The 21,495-nt window shown below is 44.3% G+C and overlaps 1 protein-coding gene across 1 annotated transcript in view; it reads right to left on the bottom strand.

Annotated features, from left to right (window-relative positions):
* Positions 1-20,663, bottom strand: part of LOC128506946 (lymphocyte antigen 75-like) — a 28,539-nt gene extending 7,876 nt beyond the window's left edge. Inside the window, exons 1-3 of the mRNA XM_053477559.1 lie at positions 20,471-20,663; positions 11,617-11,967; positions 11,193-11,528 (exon numbers count right to left, since the gene is read on the bottom strand). Coding sequence (XP_053333534.1) covers positions 11,193-11,528; positions 11,617-11,967; positions 20,471-20,507 — 724 coding nt within the window. The 5' untranslated portion in view covers positions 20,508-20,663. The remainder of the gene's footprint in view (positions 1-11,192; positions 11,529-11,616; positions 11,968-20,470) is intronic.
* Between the last annotated feature and the right edge of the window lie 832 nt (positions 20,664-21,495).

The raw sequence follows: 21,495 nt of genomic DNA, 5'->3' as shown, positions 1-21,495 counted from the left end.
TCACAAATTTACATGCTCTTAAAACAAAAGCAAACTCATTTTGTTCAACAACTTTTAGACTGTGTTAAGGAAATTAAATCCTGGCTGTCAGCAAATTTGTTACATTTTAATGATACAAAGACAGTGGTCATACTGTTTGTGCCTAGTGGTGCCTCTGTTGTTGATGTAGATTTGGGTGCTCAAACACAATATCAAAAGTCCATTGTAACAAATCTTGGTGTAAAATTGGATTCAAATTTGAAACTTGATGCTCAGATCAGTGCAGTTGTTAAAACAAGCTTTTTTCAACTGACCCAACTGGCCAAAGCCAAACTATTCCTTTCTCAGCATCATTTTGAGATTTTAATTCATGCTTTTATTAAGAATTTTTTAGATTATTGCAATGCACTTTATTATGGGCTCAGCCAGGTGTCCCTTGCACGATTGCAGCTTGTACAGAATGCTGCTGCACGGCTTTTAACTGGTACCAAAAAATGAGAGCACATTACTCCGATTTTAAAGCCATTGCACTGGCTCCCGATTCATTTTCGTATTCATTTTAAAATTATCTTATTTGTTTTTAAATCCCTACATGGTCTTGCCCCTTAGCATACACTGCTGAAAAAACAATAGAACCCTGCCCAAAAATAATAGAAGATGTAATGGATTAAATCCGCTTTTTCTTTAAGATGGCACCGGTGAGGTGGGCTGCCGTCACGACTGCTCCGACCACCTTTTCTTTGTTTTGGTTCTTTAAGTTAGTTTACAGCGTTTTAAAACCGGCAAAATTACCACCATGGGGTACATTAGTTATGATAGAGACACTCTTGTTTCTATTGGTATACAATGTACTCACAATTCGACGTTTTTAACTCCGGATCCGAGCTGGCCGAGTGAGATCCTGAGGGACAACAAAGGACGCGACGCGAAGCGGCGGCCCAGAGGGAAACGAGCCGGCGTCAGGAACAGGCTGAGAACCCATGCACACCGCACACCTCTGCCTAGCATCCTGCTCGCCAACGTCCAGTCACTGGAAAACAAGCTCAATGACCTCAGGGCCAGGATAAAGTTCCAGAGAGACATTCGGGACTGCAATCTCCTCTGCTTCACCGAGACATGGCTGAACCCAGCGGTGCCGGACCCCGCCATCCAGCCGGCCGAGTTCTTCTCGGTTCACCGCATGGACAGGACACGGGACTCGGGGAAGTCAAGGGGAGGTGGCGTGTGTTTAATGGTGAACAGCAGCTGGTGCAACAGCGCGAGCGTTGTTCCTCTCACACGCTCCTGCACATCAAATCTGGAACTACTGTCCATAATGTGTCGTCCTTTTTACCTTCCTCGGGAGTTTACATCGGTCATAATCAGTGCCATTTATATTCCACCACAAGCGGACACGGACACTGCCTTATGCGAGCTGCATGAGTCACTCACACAGCAACAAACACAACACTGGGACGCTGCGCTTATTGTGGCGGGGGACTTTAACAGTGCCAACCTCAAACGTGCAGCGCCGAACTTTTATCAGCACATCACCTGCCCCACCAGCGGCGAAAGGACACTGGACCACTGCTATACAACGGTCAAGGACAGCTACAAGGCACAATCTTGTCCACCGTTTGGTAAATCCGACCACGCCGCCATCTTCCTCATGCCAAAATACAAACAAAGGCTAAAACAGGAAGTTCCGGTTAAGAGGGACGTCCCGTGCTGGACGGACCAATCAGTGGCCGCATTACAGGATGCACTTAATGACGCAGACTGGGACATGTTCAGAAACAGCTCCGATGGTGACGTCAGCGTGTTTACGGAAGCGGTTGTGGGATTCATCGGGAAACTAGCGGACGATACCGTAGAAAAAAAGACTTTTAAAACGTTTCCCAACCAGAAACGGTGGGTGGATAAAACCATCCGCGACGCTCTGAATTCTCGCACTCCTGCCTACAACACGGGACTCGCGTCGGGGGACATGGAACCGTACAAGGCTGCGTCATACAGCGTCCGGAAGGTGGTGAAAGAGGCGAAGCAGCGCTACGGGAGGAGCCTGTGGCAGGGATTAAAAACAATAACGGATTATAAAGCACCAACATCCGGTATGATAAACGCAGACGTGTCTCTGGCAGATGAGCTGAACACTTTCTATGCTCGCTTTGAGGCTGCAGCTAAAGAAGTTAGCGATGCTAATGCTAGCGGCGCTAACGGCTGCAGACAGGAAGTCACTGCCAGCACCGGAAGCGCGTTCATCATCTCAGAGCATGACGTGAGGAGAGCCTTCAAGAGAATGAACACCAGGAAAGCAGCAGGACCAGACGGCATCTCAGGCCGCATTCTCAGAGCCTGCGCAGACCAGCTAGCACCTGTGTTTACTGAGATATTCAACATCTCTTTATCTCAGTCGGTGATCCCCACATGCTTTAAAGAGTCCATCATTGTTCCTGTCCCAAAGAAACCTCATCCTGCTTCCCTCAATGATTATCGCCCTGTAGCCCTCACCTCAGTAGTGATGAAGTGCTTTGAACGCCTGGTCAGAGACTTCATCATCTCTTCACTACCAGACACACTGGACCCACTACAGTTCGCTTATCGTCCAAACCGTTCCACAGACGATGCAATCTCTCATCTCCTCCATCCATCTCTCACTCACCTAGACACTCGGAGGAGGAATTATGTGAAAATGCTCTTCATCGACTACAGTTCTGCATTTAATACCATAATTCCCTCCACACTTACCACCAAGCTGGAGCACCTGGGACTCAGCTCATCAATGTGTCAGTGGATCTCCAATTTTCTGACTGGCAGACCACAGGCAGTAAGGATGGGCGGACATGTCTCAGCCTCCCTCACTCTCAGCACTGGTGCCCCCCAGGGTTGTGTTCTGAGCCCCCTGCTGTACTCTCTGTACACCCACGACTGCGTGGCCACTACCAGCTCCACCACCATCATCAAGTTTGCTGACGACACTGTTGTGGTGGGCCTGATCACGAACAACGATGAGACGGCCTACCTGGAGGAGGTTGGAAATCTGGAGAACTTGTGCCAGAGAAACACAAAGGAGCTTTCCCTCTTTCCCTCTTGGCTCTTGACGAAGGCGGTCGCATCTGCTCTCCCTCCCTTATCTCTCCCCGCTTGCTTCTCTTGTCTGTCTTGTGAATACTATTCAGAGACTCTCCTCGTCTTGCTCTTGAAAATTAAAAAGGAATATGGATTTGATCAACTGGTCTCTGAATGCAATTGACACGATCTTCTCGACGAGAAGTGTGGGTTCTGGGGAACCTACTTGTCCTGCTGGGACGTTTGCTGCTGGATACACGATGGACGGTTGGGAGAAGTGGCGCATTGTGTGCCTGGCCGCACTGTCTCTGGAGGATGTTGAAGATATCTACCTATTCGGAACTCTGATAACTGGGATTCTGCTGATTGGATTAGGTGGGATACTTGGATATCGAAAAATCTTAAAAGCAGTCAGTCTCAACCCCAAGAGACTGGCTGGCTGGGAAATAGTGGTGACGAGAGCTGTCGGTCATCAGACTGTGGTTCTGGACCGCAAATTGGATAACATCTTGGAGAGACTAGCAGCTATGCAACGTGATTTGGACAGACCTGCAGACCAGTGATGGACATTAAATATCTGTGAAATTGGCAGATATTGTTCGAAACCTGGAAAATATGATTTTCTTTTTCGGCTGCCACTTTTTTCTTTCCAGCTACTGCATTCAAGGCCGTGGCTGGAGTCATAACAAACTCCCCGAAGACCAAGATAACGAGACGCTCTGGAATCCTACTCCCTCCCCCTTCAAGGACACCTGGCGCAGACTATTACGGGATGTTACAGGCTTACAAACTGATACGCACGCACTCACGCACACACATAACAGCTACAGATAGACACTCTACCTTCCCCATATCCAACGCCTTCGTGTGCTTATTCCCTTCAGTGTGGGCAGGCGGAATCGGGACCAGCGCTCTCTAGCTGCAGGGACTGGAGCTGTTTGCCTACATTGGACATTTCCTATCCCCTGTACCCTAATCGTTGCAATGTTTATGTCTTGTGTTTACATGTTTTTATGTGCTTGTTGCTGAGGTATTTTTGTACCCCTGATCGCACACTGCCCTTTTCGAAGGACAGTCTGGGAGGGGATTTTTTACCCTCGTATCCTAATGTATCTATTTCTTATCTTCTATGATGGCGCTGTTTAGGCGGCTGCCGTCGCGACTCTGTGGTCGCACAAAATCATTTCACTGCATATTGTACTCTGTATGATTGTGTATGTGAGAAATAAAATTTGAATTTGAATTTGAGCTGATAGTGGACTTCAGTACAAAGCAGGTGAGGAACTACCAGACCCCTGTCATCAACAGGAGCCCAGTGGAGAGAGTGGACAGCTTCAGATACCTCGGTGTTCACATCACGCAGGACCTGGCATGGTCCTGTCACATCAACACCGTGGTAAAAAAGGCCCGGCAGCGTCTCTACCACCTCAGACGCTTGAAAGACTTTAGACTGCCCTCCAAGGTGCTCAGGAATTTCTACTCCTGCACCATAGAGAGCATCCTGACGGGAAATATCACGACCTGGTTCGGGAACAGCACCATGCAGGACAGACGCGTTCTACAGAGGGTGGTGAGATCAGCTGAGCGCATCATCCGCATCGAGCTCCCTGACCTGCACTCGATCTACAGCAAGCGGTGCTTGACCAAGGCCAGGAAGATCGTGAAGGACCTCAGCCACCCCAATAATGGACTGTTTACTCTGTTGCGGTCTGGGAAGCGATTCCGCTCCTTGAAGGCCAACACAGAGAGACTGAGGAGGAGCTTCTTCCCGCAGGCGATAAGGTCTCTCAACCACAACCACACCACTATGCAGAACTAACACAATCTTTTCATAATTGATCAAATCTATCAATCTTTTTACATCCATGAACACTATGGACAATTACACGCTCACCTTCCTTCATATCTACACTACATGTCGTACGTTTACATCCTGGACCATTGCACAAAGACACTTTGACACTTTAATAACTTTGCACACCTACCTTCACAACTACACTACATGTTTACGTTTACATCCTGGACCAGTGCACAAAGACACTTTAATAACCTCTGCACAAAGTCACTTTGTTCTATGCATATTTGCACACCCAGTACAGTATATTTCAATTTGTACAGTATATTTCTATTTTTGTACATCATATTTCTATTTTTAGTTCTATTTTTCCTAGCACATTTCTATTTTTATTTTTAGTTCTATTTTTCCTAGTTTAATTTAATTTTTTTATTTAATTTCTATCGTATTTCTTTTATTCATATTTATTTCTTATTTGTAAACTTTAATTCTCTTTTAGGGTCAATGGCAGTCGTATAATGCATTTCACTACATTTCGTACTGTGTATGTTTGTGTATGTGACAAATAAAATTTGAATTTGAATTTGAATTTGATTTAATGGTTATAATGGGAATTGTATTGGTTTTAATGGTACTGTAAGTATAACAATGTCTGCTGGTATAATCCTATTGAAAAAGTGCCCAGAAGACACTACAACAAGGAATTTTGTAATGGTTTCACTGGAAAAAGTTAATAGTTAATAATGGTATTTAATAGAAACCATTATAATTTCTGTGATGGTTTGTATATTAGGCCTTTTTTTTTTTTTTAGCAAGGTTAGCATAGCAAGCGTCATAAGCAAGAAGGCTAACAAACCTAACGTTAACATAATGACATGAATACTTTAATCATACAGAGAGAACATAGTTACATACCTTTATCTTTTGCCCGTTTCTCCTCATCTTCTTTTCTTTTTTTCCTAAATTGGTCACCTGACAGCTTTGGCCTTTTTCTCTCCATCGCTGTGTTTACTTTGTAATGGACGATTCGACAATCAACAGATTTCCCCCAACGCTGTCACTCACGACCAGAAGTCAAGACTAAACCAATTCACCTCCACATCCCCATCACCTCTCGTCCCCGCTCGCTCAGCTTTCGGCAGCTCCTTCAGCAGCAGGGGCTGCCCCGTTCGCCCATGCCTAAAACTGCCACTGGTCTCAGTCCAAACGAGACTGAGCAGCTGACCTAAGAGAGCGAGCAGGGCAGTAGGGCTGGAGCATGTCTCCGCTTGCTACAAGAAGTGCTGGAAAAGCACCGAGTGTAAGCTCGGCAGCGATCACATGACTGCTGCTTAATTAGAAGATCAGGTCGATCTGGTCCAAGATCGTTACCTTTTTTTTCTTTATTTACAGAAATTACAAAATTCCTCTCATATTTAGCTGTTTCCACGTCAATCAGTTTTTAATACAGTAACTAACAATCAGCTCAGTATATGTCAAACATGCTCCCGCCCTACTGCCCTGCTCGCTCTCTTGCAGTAGGTCAGCTGCTCAGTCTCGTTTGGTTGTCCCCAAAACACTGAGAAAACTTAGGGGGGACCGTTCCTTTTCTGTCGCAGGTCCTAAACTATGGAATGATCTGCCGTTGCATCTTCGACAGACTGAATCTTTTATGGTTTTTAAGTCATCACTTAAACACATCTTTTTACTCTTGCTTTTAACTCAGTTTTATTTGTTGACCGATATTTCTGTGTTTTTTTTAAACTGATAATATTTTTTTTTGTGTGATGTAACCTATTCTTGTTAGGCTGTGTACAGCACTTTGGCTGACCTTGTTGTTTTTTAAAGTGCTCTATAAATAAAGTTGGATTGGATTGGATTGGATTGGACTGTACTGTGTGTGTGTGTGTGTGTGTGTGTGTGTGTGTGTCTGTGTGTGTCTGTGTGTGTGTGTGAAAGTCATCCTGCACAGTAGCCCCCTCAAAAAAAAGGGGAGGAAGAGTTACTGTGCAGATGAGAGGAGAAGGAGAGAGTCATTCCTCCCCTCTTTTTTACTTCAGCTTCACACACACAGACAAACACACACACAAACACATACACAGCGCGTGCACTTACAAACACACACACTCCAAGGTTCCACTGTACATTCCAAATAAAGCAGTAATTATTACGTGCTTTATGAGGAAATAGTGACACGTCTGCAGCCGCATTTAATAAATCATGATAAGTTCGCCTAAGTTTCACCTTTGATTTGCAGGAAACACATTGAAATAGATAGTGCACATCTACGGTATTAAACACTGACTGTACAAGCCGAGTTCTCTGTGACACTACATTCATTAGTTACAGTATATAATCTGTAGAATAAAGTCATCACACCCTGCACCGCTCCTTACTGAGGAGAATAAAACATAGCAAAACTACATCATTTAAACAGACGTTCAGCTCTAGTCCACCACAACTAAAAGGAAGGGCCACCTTGTGGGGTTATTTGGTATTACCATGGAGCCACAATGCTAAACCTCTGTTATACTATCCTGGACGGCATGAGATTTTGTGATATTATTCAACACACTGAACGATTCCTCCGTAAATGGATCTGTTCTGTGTCTGTAACCACGTCCTGTTTATCTCACAGTACATTAAATCATTTATTAATTAATAAGGTGCATGTGTTATCGTGAGTCTCTGAGTTTAATCCCAGGTCTGATCTACACCTGTGCTCTAGAACATAGTGGACTGAAGCCCCGAGGAACCCTGACCTGCTGATACGCCTCAACACAGACCACTTAATCATCTCTACACAATCAGACTATCCTGTTATAGTCAATCTAATCTAATCTAATCTAATCTAATCTAATCTAATCTAATCTTCTTCTTTGTCTTTCGGCTGTTCCCTTTCAGGGGTTGCCACAGCGAATCATTTGCCTCCATCTAACCCTATCCTCTGCATCCTCTTCTCTCACACCAACTAACTTCATGTCCTCTCTCACTGCATCCATAAATCTCCTCTTTGGTCTTCCTCTAGACCTCCTGCCTGGCAGTTCCAACCTCAGCATCCTTCTACCGATATATTCACAATCTCTCCTCTGAACATGTCCAAACCACCTCAATCTGGCCTCTTTGACTTTATCTCCAAAACATCTAACGTGGGTTGTCCCTCTGATAAACTCATTCTTGATCCTATCCATCCTTGTCACTCCCAAGGAGAACCTCAACATTTTCAGCTCTGCTACCTACATTTACATTTACATTTAGGCATTTGGCAGACGCTCTTATCCAGAGCGACCTACATTTTTATCTCATTATACATCTGAGCAGTTGAGGGTTAAGGGCCTTGCTCAAGGGCCCAACAGTGGCAGCTTGGTGGTTGTGGGGTTTGAACCTGGGATCTTCCGAACCGTAGTCCAATGCCTTAACCACCGAGTTACCTCTGGCCCCAACTCTGCCTCCTGTCTTTTCTTCAGTGCCACTGTCTCTAAGCCATAGAGCATTGCTGGCATTGCTGGTCTCACCACTGTCCTGTACACCTTTCCTTTCATTCTCGCTGATACTCTTTTATCGCACAACACACCTGACACTTTTCTCCACCCATTCCAACCTGCCTGTACCCGCCTCTTCACCTCCTTTAAACACTCTCTGTTGCTCTGGACCGTTGACCCTAAGTACTTAAAATCCTGCACCTTCTTTACCTCTGCTCCCTGTAGCCTCACCGATCCTCCTGGGTCCCTCTCATTCACACACATGTACTCTGTCTTGCTGCAGCTAACCTTCATTCCTTTGCTTTCCAGAGCATACCTCCACCTCTCCAAATTTTCCTCCACCTGTTCCCTGCTCTCGCTACAAAGCACAATGTCATCTGCAAACATCATAGTCCATGGAGACTCCTGTCAGACCTCATCTGTCATCCTGTCCATGACCAAAGCAAACAAAAAGGGGCTTAGAGCCGATCCTTGATGCAGACCCACCTCCACCTTGAACTCTTCTGTCACACCTACAGCACATCTTACCACTGTCTTACGGCTCTCATACATGTCCTGCACCACTCTAACATACTTCTCTGCCACTCCAGACCTTCTCATACAATACCACAGCTCCTCTCTTGGCACCCTGTCATACGCTTTCTCTAAATCTACAAAGACATAATGCAACTCACTGTTACCTTCTCTGTACTTCTCCGCCAGCATCCTCAAAGCAAATACTGCATCTGATGTACTCTTTCTAGGCATAAAACCATATTGCTGCTCACAAATGCTCACCTCTGCCCTTACCCTAGCTTCCACTACTCTTTCCCACAGCTTCATTGTCTGGGTCATTAGCTTTATACCTCTACAATTGCCACAGCTTTGCACATCTCCCCTGTTCTTAAAAATTGGCACCAATACACTTCTCCTTCATTCCTCTGAAATCCTCTCACTCTCCAAGATTTGCCACCTCTCCTAAGCACTTCCATACCTCCACAGGTATGTCATCAGGACCAACAGCCTTTCCACTCTTCATCCTCTTCAACGCCCTTCTCACCTCACTTCTACTAATATTTGCTACTTCCTGTTCCACAACAGTCACCTCTTCTACTCTTTGTTCTCTTTCATTTTCCTCATTCATCAACTCCTTAAAGTACTCCTTCCATCTTCCCATCACCCTCCTGGTGACTAGATCTTTAATCACTCTAACCTGCTGCACATCCTTCCCATCTCTATCTCTCTGCCTCGCCAACCTGTACAGTTCCACCTCACCCTCCATACTGTCCAGCCTAGCATACAAGTCCACCACCAAGTCTCCTTGTCCACTTTCCCCTTACCTGATGATACACCAAGTACCCTCCTTCATGTCTCCCTGATCACATTGGCTGTAGTTGTCCAGTCAACTGAAAGCCCCTCCTGACCACCCATAGCCTGTCTCAACTCCTTCCTAAAGACTTCACAACATTCTTCCTTTCTCAGCTTCCACCACTTTGTCCTCTGCTCTGCCTTTGTCCTCTTCACCTTCCTCACCACCGGGGTTATTTTACACACCACCATTCTGTGTTGTCTGGCTACACTCTCCCCTACCAACACTTTGCAGTCACTGATCTCTTTCAGGTTACAACGTCGACACAAGATGTAGTCGACCTGAGTGCTTCTGCCTCCACTCTTATATGTCACCCTATGTTCCTGCCTCTTCTGGAAGAAAGTATTTACTACTGCCATTTCCATCCTCTTTGCAAAGTCCACCACCATCTGTCCTTCTACATTCCTGTCCTGAAGGCCAAACCTGCCCATCACATTTTCATCACCTCTGTTCCCTTCCCCAACATGTCCATTGAAGTCTGCACCAATCACCACTCTTTCACCTCTGGGGATGCTCTGCATCACTTCATCTAACTCACTCCAGAATTTCTCCTTCTCTTTTAACTCACATCCTACCTGTGGGGCATAACCACTAACAACATTGAACATTATCCCTTTAATTTCCAGCTTCAGACTCATCACCCTATCTGATACTCTCTTCACCTCTAGAACATTCCTTACAAACTTCTCTTACAGAATAACTCCTACTCCATTTCTTTTCCTATCCACACCATGGTAAAACAATTTGAACCCTGATCCTTAGCTTCTAGCCTTGCTACCTTTCCACCTGGTCTCCTGGACACATAGTATAGCCACCTTCCTTCTCTGCATCATATCAACTAACTCTCTTCCCTTCCCTGTCATGGTCCCAACATTCAAAGTCCCTACTATCACTCCTAAACTCTTGCCTTTCCTCTTCTCTCTTTGCTTTTAAACACGCCTTCCTCCTTTCCTTCTTTGACCAACAGTAGCCCAATTTCCACCGGCACCCTGTACAGTAGGTCAACAACACCAGTGGCGGTCGTTGTTAACCCGGGCCACGACCGATCCGGCATGGGAATTATATTCATGATTCGCATCATTGATTCGGCAAATGTTTTACGTCGGATGCCCTTCCTGACACAACCCTCTGCATTTATTCAGACTTGGGACTGGCACAAGAAGACACTGGATTGCGCCCCCCCCCATGGTTGCATTCCAATCCAATCTAATCTAATTTAATCCAATCCAATCTAATCTAATCTAATCTAATCTAATCTAATCTAATCCAATGATTCAAGGTCTAATGGTTAATGTGGATTCCTACAGCAGTAATAATAATTTTGGGGTTTGATGCAGTTTAAATGTCCACTGACTGTAAACAATGCTTCAGGAGGAATTCTGTTTTGTGAAATAAAGTTTGTTTTATCTTTTATTTTATGAATTGTCAAAAACAAAACATTTTGTTTTGCAATTCATAGCAGTGAGACAGGGAGACAGAGGCACACACACCCCAGCTGTGCCCTCGTCATCAGACAGAGGACTGCTGAGACAGAGACAGTGTTAGGAAAGTGGACACTTACAGCTGTAGCACAGAGCAGAGTGTTTCTCACTGCACTTCTCTGTAGACCAGTTCCCTCCACTCAGGACTACACAGTCTTTTGGTGATGACTGTGGTTCAGCGCTCCCCCACTTCCTGTAGGCGGGGTTTCCTCCATCAGTCCACTGCCAGTCATCACACAGCAGGCCGATCCAGAAGGGCGTGGTGCTGTTTAACCCCTTAATCTTCACCTCTTCATTCTGCTGCTGATCTCTGATGCTGACCAGGTCCGTGTAGTTCCTCCTGCAGTAACTCTGAGCCTCAAGCCAGGTCTTATTATTAAGGATTAGATGATAAATAGGAGTCTGTGATAAAATACCTGTGGGAAGTGCAACAATACATCTTTTATTTATGTACAGTGTATATATAATATTTAAGTTTAAAATTGTAGTTAGGTCAGGAGTTACTTTGTTCATAGCATGTAAAATTCCTTGTCACTGTGCACTGAAGACATTCAAAATCACCATTAGCCGTCATAGCAGCACAGCAAGTCCATCCATTCTGACAATTCCCTGTCAGGTTGAATGTTACAGGATCACCATTAGACCATTTCTTCTCACTGGACTGATTGCGATAGAGGCCGATCCAGCTGTTATTGATTCCAGCCTCCCTCATGATGTTAACCAGCTCAGTGTTGTCTTCCTCAGAGTACACAGTGACGAGGTCGGTGTACTTTCCTCTACACGCTGCCCGAGCCTCAGACTGATTCATGTTACCCGGGATCACATGGAAGTCAGTGAAGACTGGAGGAGAAAAGGCTGTGGAGGAAACATCTCCTGTTAATGCAGCAGGACAGAGAGGAAAGGAGGGAAATGTGATGTGGATGAACGGCTGTGTGCTGTTCTCCATTCAGACTGAGAGACTGTGTGCAGCTCCAGAACAGCAGCCTGATGGTGAAGAGACTCAGAAAAGTCAACAGTGTTCTAATGTGGAGAGGCTGGAGCTTTATACATGGAGGCAGGAATTAGAAGAAGAAGATAGTTTATACAGAGAAACATAAATGATTTGTCTTTTTTTGCAAGATGGTTAAGAGTAGATGCAGTTCAGTGTTCACATTACATCTATATGATCAGGTTGTGGTACTTCTTATTTTCGTTTACATCTTTGTTACCATAGGAATAACAGCCATGAGGTTAGGTTAGTGTTGTGACTTTACAGTATTATGATTGTTTACAAGACTTCAGCGAGGAAGGTGGGACTTAAACTGTAGTGTTTTTACCATAGTTTATCTACATTAAATATTTGCGACTTAATTATGTTGTTACTTTTAAACTATGTTGTCATTATTGTTAATTTACATTATTTTTAAACATCTACAAAACTTATAACATTGCCCAGAGCTGTTAGTTTAATCAGGTTTAGGCAATATTACAACATTGTACAAAGTCTCCATACATGGAAGAAAATATTTCATAGCAAAATGTCAAAAACTTTCATTATTACAAAATGTTCCCAGTCAGTGGAGGCTGGTGCAAAAAAATTTGAGGGGGTGCAAACAAAATAAAAATTTACCGTTTAATAATCGCCTGTAAATAGTCATTCATCCGGTGATTAAGCATCAATACTACTAGTTTAAAATATAGGAATGACTCACATCGCATCCAGTCAGCAGCTCTGCTCGCCATAAGAAGTGCTGGAAAAGCACCGAGTGTAAACTCGGCCATGATCACGTGACAGCTGCTTAATTAGATCAGCTCGATCTGGTCCAAACTCTTTAACATTTGTTCTTTCTTCGTCCGATCGCCTTGCGAACGGGTATTTTAACAAAGAAATTACAGAATTTTATCTCACATTTAGCTGCTTCCACATCAATCACTATTCAATACATTAACTAACCATCTGCTGAGCGTGAATGAGACTCGTTGAGAATGGTCCAATCACATAAGCCCAAATATTTAAAAACAATATTGATCCGTTCTGTTATACCTTAGATAATGTAGCTCCAGTTAAAAGAAAAATTATAAGATATAAGAAACTCGCTTCCTGATATAACCTCATACACTCTTTAAAACAGACCACTCTGAAATTAGAACGTAAATGGCGTCAAACTAAACTGTTAGTATTTCAAATAGCATGGAAGGAGAGCATCCTGAACTATAGAAAAGCTCTTAGTGTAGCTAGATCAACATATCTCTCCACTCTTATAGAAAATAACAAAATCCTAGATTTTTATTTAATACCATAGCCAAATTAACCAGAAATAAGACCACAGCAGAAATCTCCACAACAACATCATGCAATAGTGAGGACTTCATGAACTTTTTAAATAATAAATAATGTAAATATTAGGCATAAAATTTAGGTTTTGAAACCGAACAATGTAATTGATGCAGATGTTAATCTAGAGATGTCAGATCAGAACCTAGAATACTTTACTCCCCTTGAAGAGAATGAACTAATTTCACTCATCTCTTCTTCAAATTCATCAACCGGTATATTAGATCCTGTACCGACACATTTTCTTAAACAGATAGTACCAGCAATAACAGAACCCCTGTTGAGAATAATTAATTCTTCACTCAGCATTGGTTATGTTCCAAAATATTTAAAATTAGCAGTTATTAAACTGATTATTAAAAAACCTGACCTTGACCCCTGTCAGCTGTCCAGTTACAGGCCAATATCAAACCTCCCGTTTATCTCTAAGATTCTGGAAAAGATAGTAGCGGAGCAGCTATGCTCATATCTAAATAGAAATGGCATACATGAACTGTATCAGTCAGGATTTAGGCCTCATCACAGCACAGAGACAGCACTCGTTAAAGTAGTAAATGACCTTCTATTGGCCTTTAATCAGGGTTGTGTAACTATGCTTGTATTACTTGACCTCAGTGCAGCTTTTGACACCATTGATCACGCTATTCTTCTTCACAGATTAGAAAATGTAGTAGGAATTAAGTGTACAGCCCTCTCCTGGCTCAGATCCTATCTGACCCATCGTTATCAGTATGTAGACTTAAATGGTGATTATTCTGCATGTTCTCTAGTGGAGTTTGGTGTTCCACAGGGTTCAGTTTTAGGCCCACTGCTTTTTTCCCTTTACATGCTTCCTCTGGGCAACATAATCCATAAGCATGGTATTAGTTTTTACTGTTATGCTGACGACACACAATTATATGTCTCAGCAAAACCAGATGAGAAAAACCAGCTTACTAAAGTTGAGCAATGTGTGCAGGACATAAGAATTTGGATGCTAATTAACTTCCTTCTGCTTAATCCAGATAAGACAGAAGTTCTAGTCATAGGACCGCATACAGCTAGAAGTAAGATTATAGGTCACTATGTAACTTTAGATGGCCTTTCTGTTCCATCAAGTGCAACAGTAAAAGACCTTAGTGTGATTATAGATTCCAGCCTTTCATTTGAAGCTCATGTAAATAATATTACCAGGATAGCATTCTTTCACCTCAGAAATATTGCCAAGATAAGAAATATATTGTCGCTAAACGATGCAGAAAAACTAGTTCATGCTTTTATCACCTCTAGGTTGGACTATTGTAATGCCCTACTGTCTGGTTGTTTAACTAGGTGCATAAACAAGCTTCAGCTAGTCCAGAATGCAGCAGCGAGAGTCCTCACTAGAACCAGAAGATTTGAGCACATCACACCTATCTTATCTTCAATTCATTGGCTCCCTGTGAAATATCGCATTGATTTTAAAATACTACTCTTGACATATAAAGCATTAAATGGTCTTGTGCCGCAGTATTTGAGTGAACTGCTAGTGTCTTACGATCCGCCACGCCTACTTCGGTCAAAGGATGCAGGCTGCTCATCAGTACCGCGTATTATGAAAACTACAGCTGGGGGCAGAGCTTTTTCTTACAAAGCCCCAAAAGGCTTCAAGATGAGGTTTCAAGATGGCGCCGGTGAGGTCGGCTGCCGTCGCGACTGCTCCGACCACCTTTTCTTTGTTTTTGTTCTTTAAGTTAGTTTACAGCGTTTTAAAACCGGCAAAATTACCACCATGGGGTACATTAGTTATGATAGAGACACTCTTGTTTCTATTGGTATACAATGTACTCACAATTCGACGTTTTTAACTCCGGATCCGAGCTGGCCGAGTGAGATCCTGAGGGACAACAAAGGACGCGACGCGAAGCGGCGGCCCCGAGGGAAACGAGCCGGCGTCAGGAACAGGCTGAGAGCCCGTGCACACCGCACACCTCTGCCTAGCATCCTGCTCGCCAACGTCCAGTCACTGGAAAACAAGCTCGATGACCTCAGGGCCAGGATAAAGTTCCAGAGAGATATTCGGGACTGCAATCTCCTCTGCTTCACCGAGACATGGCTGAACCCAGCGGTGCCGGACCACGCCATCCAGCCGGCCGAGTTCTTCTCGGTTCACCGCATGGACAGGACGCGGGACTCGGGGAAGTCAAGGGGAGGCGGCGTGTGTTTAATGGTGAACAGCAGCTGGTGCAACAGCGCGAGCGTTGTTTCTCTCACACGCTCCTGCACACCCAACCTGGAACTACTGTCCATCATGTGTCGTCCTTTTTACCTTCCTCGGGAGTTTACATCGGTCATAATCAGCGCCGTTTATATTCCACCACAAGCGGACACGGACACTGCCTTATGCGAGCTGCATGAGGCACTCACACAGCAACAAACACAACACCGGGACGCTGCGCTTATTGTGGCGGGGGACTTTAATAGTGCCAACCTCAAACGTGCAGCGCCAAACTTTTATCAGCACATTACCTGCCCCACCAGGGGCGAAAGGACACTAGATCATTGTTATACAACGGTCAAGGACGGCTACAAAGCACAATCTCGCCCTCCGTTTGGTAAATCCAACCACGCCGCCATCTTCCTCATGCCAAAATACAAACAAAGGCTGAGACAGAAGGTTCCGGTTTAGAGGGAGTTCGCAGGCTGGACAGACCAATCGGTGGCCGCGTTACAGGACGCACTTGATGACGCAGACTGGGACATGTTCCGAAACAGCTCCGATGATGACGTCAGCGTGTTTATGGAAGCGGTTGTGGGATTCATCGGGAAATTAGCGGACGATACCGTAGAAAAAAAGACTATTAAAACGTTTCCCAACCAGAAGCCGTGGGTGGATAAAACCATCCGCGACGCTCTGAGATCTCGCACCGCTGCCTACAACACGGGACTCGCGTCGGGGGACATGGAACTGTACAAGGCTGCATCATACAACGTCCGGAAGGCGGTGAAAGAGGCGAAGCAGCGCTACGGGAGAAAACTAGAGTCACAACTCCAACAGAGTGACTCTAGGAGCCTGTGGCAGGGATTAAGAACAATAACGGATTATAAAGCACCAACATCCGGTATGATAAACGCAGACGTGTCTCTGGCAGATGAGCTGAACACTTTCTATGCTCGCTTCGAGGCTGCAGCTAAGGACGCTAGCGATGCTAATGCTAGCGGCGCTAACGGCTGCAGACAGGAAGTCACTGCCAGCACCGGAAGCGCGTTCATCATCACCGAGCATGACGTGAGGAGAGCCTTCAAGAGAGTGAACACCAGGAAAGCAGCAGGACCAGACGGCATCTCAGGCCGTCTCCTCAGAGCCTGCGCAGACCAGCTAGCACCTGTGTTCACTGAGATATTCAACATCTCTTTATCTCAGTCGGTGATCCCCACATGCTTCAAAGAGTCCATCATTGTTCCTGTCCCAAAGAAACCTCATCCTGCTTCACTCAATGACTATCGCCCTGTAGCCCTCACTTCAGTAGTGATGAAGTGCTTTGAACGCCTGGTCAGAGACTTCATCATCTCTTCACTACCAGACACACTCGACCCACTACAGTTTGCTTATCGTCCAAACCGTTCCACGGACGATGCAATCTCTCATCTCCTCCATACATCTCTCACTCACCTGGACACTCGGAGGGGGAATTATGTGAAAATGCTCTTCATCGACTACAGTTCTGCATTTAATACCATAATTCCCTCCACACTTACCACCAAGCTGGAGCACCTGGGACTCAGCTCATCTATGTGTCAGTGGATCTCCAACTTCCTAACTGGCAGACCACAGGCAGTAAGGATGGGCGGACATGTCTCAGCCTCCCTCACTCTCAGCACTGGAGCCCCCTGCTGTACTCTCTGTACACCCACGACTGCGTGGCCACTACCAGCTCCACCACCATCATCAAGTTTGCTGACGACACTGTTGTGGTGGGCCTGATCACGAACAATGATGAGACGGCCTACCTGGAGGAGGTTGGAAATCTGGAGAACTGGTGCCAGAGAAACAATCTCCTCCTGAACGTCAGTAAGACAAAGGAGCTGATAGTGGACTTTAGTACAAAGCAGGTGAGGAACTACCAGACCCCCGTCATCAACAGGAGCCCAGTGGAGAGAGTGGACAGCTTCAGATACCTCGGTGTTCACATCACGCAGGACCTGGCATGGTCCTGTCACATCAACACCGTGGTAAAAAAGGCCCGGCAGCGTCTCTACCACCTCAGACGCTTGAGAGACTTTAGACTGCCCTCCAAGGTGCTCAGGAATTTCTACTCCTGCACCATCGAGAGCATCCTGACGGGAAATATCACGACCTGGTTCGGGAACAGCACCATGCAGGACAGACGAGCTCTACAGAGGGTGGTGCGATCAGCTGAGCACATCATCCGCATCGAGCTCCCTGACCTGCACTCGATCTACGACAAGCGGTGCTTGACCAAGGCCAGGAAGATCGTGAAGGACCTCAGCCACCCCAATAACGGACTGTTTACTCTGTTGCGGTCTGGGAAGCGATTCCGCTCCTTGAAGGCCAACACAGAGAGACTGAGGAGGAGCTTCTTCCCGCAGGCGATAAGGTCTCTCAACCACAACCACACCACTATGCAGAACTACACAATATTTTCATAATTGGTCAAATCTATCAATCTTCTTACATCCATGAACACTATGGACAATTACACGCTCACCTTCCTTCATATATACACTACATGTCGTACGTTACATCCTGGACCATTGCACAAAGACACTTTAATAACTTTGCACACCTACCTTCACAACTACACTACATTTTACAGTTTTACGTTTACATCCTGGACCAGTGCACAAAGACACTTTAATAACCTCTGCACTAAGACACTTTGTTCCATGCATATTTGCACACACCGTACAGTATATTTCAATTTGCACAGTATATTTCTATTTTGTACATCCTATTTCTATTTTTATTTTTAGTTCTATTTTTTCATAGCACATTTCTATTTTCATTTTTAGTTCTATTTTTCCTAGTTTAATTTAATTTTGTAATTTAATTTCTATCGTATTTCTTTTATTCATATTTATTTCTTATTTGTAAAATTTAACTCTCTTTTAGGGTCAATGGCAGTCGTATAATGCATTTCACTACATTTCGTACTGTGTATGTTTGTGTATGTGACAAATAAAATTTGAATTTGAATTTGAAAATCATGGAATAGTCTTCCAAATAGTGTTCGGGACTCAGACACAGTCTCAGTGTTTAAGTCCAGGCTAAAAACCTATTTATTTAGCCAAGCATTTTTATAAATAGATTAGTCTTAGGTAAAGGAGCAGATCTGGAGGACTCATGGACGTAGAGTATTATGGTGAACTGGTATGTTTAGATGCTGTCCTTCCTCTCTCATTGATCACTCAGATTTGTTGATGGTAAGGTGATTGGTTGCTTTACATCTCAGTTCCCCCTCATGTCTGTGTTTCCTTCTGGCTCTCCCTTTTAGTTTTGCTGTCATAGTTAGTCCTGCCGGAGTCTCTGCTTGCACTCTACAGTAAATATACATTTACATTATACATTATGTGACTGCGACCATACCTAACTGTTATCTCTCCTGTTCCTTCTCTTCCTTCCCCCCCTCTCTCTCTCTTTTCCTCTCTCTGTCGAGCTACACATGTCGTTCCTGAGCTGCCAGTGATCCAGACTCCCTCTTTTACGTTTAATTTACGTGCCTACATAGACGCTCGTTTGTCCGGCGCCTTGCGTACATGAACACAAATGAAGGGAATACAGTTGAGATAATTTTTAAATTCCAAATAAATTATTTTACAGCAGAATATTGAGACTAAATGACTTTATTTTATTATTAAAATAAATAATAGTTATCTTAAATATTACATGTTAAAGTAGAATTCTTTTCTGCCTAACTTTAAGGAGGCGGCACCCCAGCGCCCCTTATTGACCGGCTGCGACTGTTCCCAGTAGAATGCAGCAGAATGATCAGATCTGTCACGACTTTCCCGTCTCTGTTGTTCGTGCAACACAGTGCTGCCATGAGACGAGTTCCTAAATGCCCCGGAGCATGTGCACACACACACACACACATATAATGAGGAACTTGCTAAGTTGAGGTATCAGTTTAAATCTACAGTCATGTTCTATGAATAAGCACAATGCTGCACGCGATCTGTTGTGTCTATGAAGGGTTATTACACAATAGCTTTACTGCCCCACTTAAGAGTAAATTAGATTATACTATGTATTTAACAGGCTGCTGTGTAAATGTTATTATTTTAAAATGCAGGAATTAAAGACTTTTTGTAATATATAGTTTATCTGACTAGAACCATCCATGTTATATTTAGAACAGTTTTCACCCTCGTGTGTATCAGTGATATGATATCAAGCAGCATCAACTAGTTAAAGATTAGTGTCAAACAATATTGTATTACATTCACATCTAATAGAAAAGTAAGTAATTAATATGAAACCCAGAGAAAGCTCCTCCCCTCTGAGTACCTAAAGCATATCAGACGATAAACACACAGTACACTTTGTTTACAGTCTGCTGTCCTCATTACAGCTTGTGGGTAATAAAACAGGGTTTAAAGCCATCAGTTATTAAGACAGCGCCCCTTGTGGTGAATGTTAAGATAGCCCTATATTTGTCATATATACACTACAGCACAGTAAGGTTCCTTTCTTCAGTCCAGCATGTTAGGAAGCTGAGGTCAGAGCGTATAGTCAGCCATGGAGCAGACTGGGGTAGAGGCCTCGCTCAACGGCCCAACAACAGTAACCTAGTGGAGCTCATAAACCTGATTAAAGACTCCAAGCATCAAAAACTGTTTATAATACAACAACCCATGAACATGTGTATTATGTCACTGAGGTGTGTGTAGATAATTAACCTGTAAGTCTCTTCATTTCATGTAATTATATCTAATTATGATACATTAAAAGGTATAGATGTAGTTAGAGATCTACAAAGCTCTGTCCTGCTGTGTTGTGTTCAGACACAGATTTAACTTTCACACTCAGAGCTGAACGTGTAGAGATAAGAGTTCAGTGTTTACCTGAGAGCAGGAGGAGCAGGACTGACACGGTTGCCATGGTGATGCTGATGATGAAGAGATGCTGGCTGTGTGGTGTGAAGCGTATGTGATAAAAGCAGTGTGTAAGATCTTCACTGTGAGAAAGTGATGAGGAGAACAGGTCCAGGTAAAGTGCTGCAGTCGTACCTGATCAGGGCTCACCTGCTGCTGAATGGAGTCGTGATGTTCAGATCAGTCTCCTTTACCAACGCTCACTATGGTGGTGTCATGTGATCAGGAAGGCAAAGATATACAAATGCAGCAGCTTCATACAGGAAACACATTTATATTTGGAAGCAGAAGGACTTCCGGAGCCCAGGTGATGCTGTTACCTCTCACAGCCGGAGGCGTAGAGAGAGGTGATTGGCCGAGCTCTCTCACAGGGGAGGGATGAGAGGTACTTTGGGCTCCCACATTACTGACGGCTCTACAGCCAATCAGGGGCATCTGTGAGCTCACGCAAGCAGAAGAAGCGGATAGCTCTGTCCTCCGAGTGTGTTACGCTGCCCCAATGGTGCGTAAGCAAGCAGTTTAAAAAGATGTGGTCAGTGACGTCACGTGGGTGGTAGGAAACATGTGATAGTCTGCCGCCCACCTGACGGAGTGGTAGTAGAAGCTTAATGTGGGAGCCCCCTAGTGACGGGGAGGAATTGGATACGACTAAAATCAGGGAAAACATTGGGGAAAGAATTTGAGAAAAAAAAAGAAAGAATTCCAGAGAACACAGAAAAAAAAACATCTGGTTTTGAAATGTACAGGATAATGAAGACAAATCTGTATTTTATTGAAAAATGTGTAGATTTAATTAATGTGATGTGCGGCTGCATTAATTACCTTCTGACCAATCAAAATTTAATTGCACTGTGATGTGAATGAATGGCTCTCATTAAATCCCCAGCTGTAAGCACAAACTTTTGAGCACTGAGCTTTAACATAAGTACATCCGCATCCAGGAATTTGAGATGATTACCTGTCTAACACTCAACCTGTCTCACTCTCATTATAAA

The sequence above is a fragment of the Clarias gariepinus genome, chromosome 18 (genome assembly GCF_024256425.1).
Source record: "Clarias gariepinus isolate MV-2021 ecotype Netherlands chromosome 18, CGAR_prim_01v2, whole genome shotgun sequence".
Taxonomy (NCBI): Eukaryota; Metazoa; Chordata; class Actinopteri; order Siluriformes; family Clariidae; genus Clarias; species Clarias gariepinus.
Note: the sequence above shows the minus strand (reverse complement) of the source record. Positions and strands in the feature narration are given on the sequence as shown.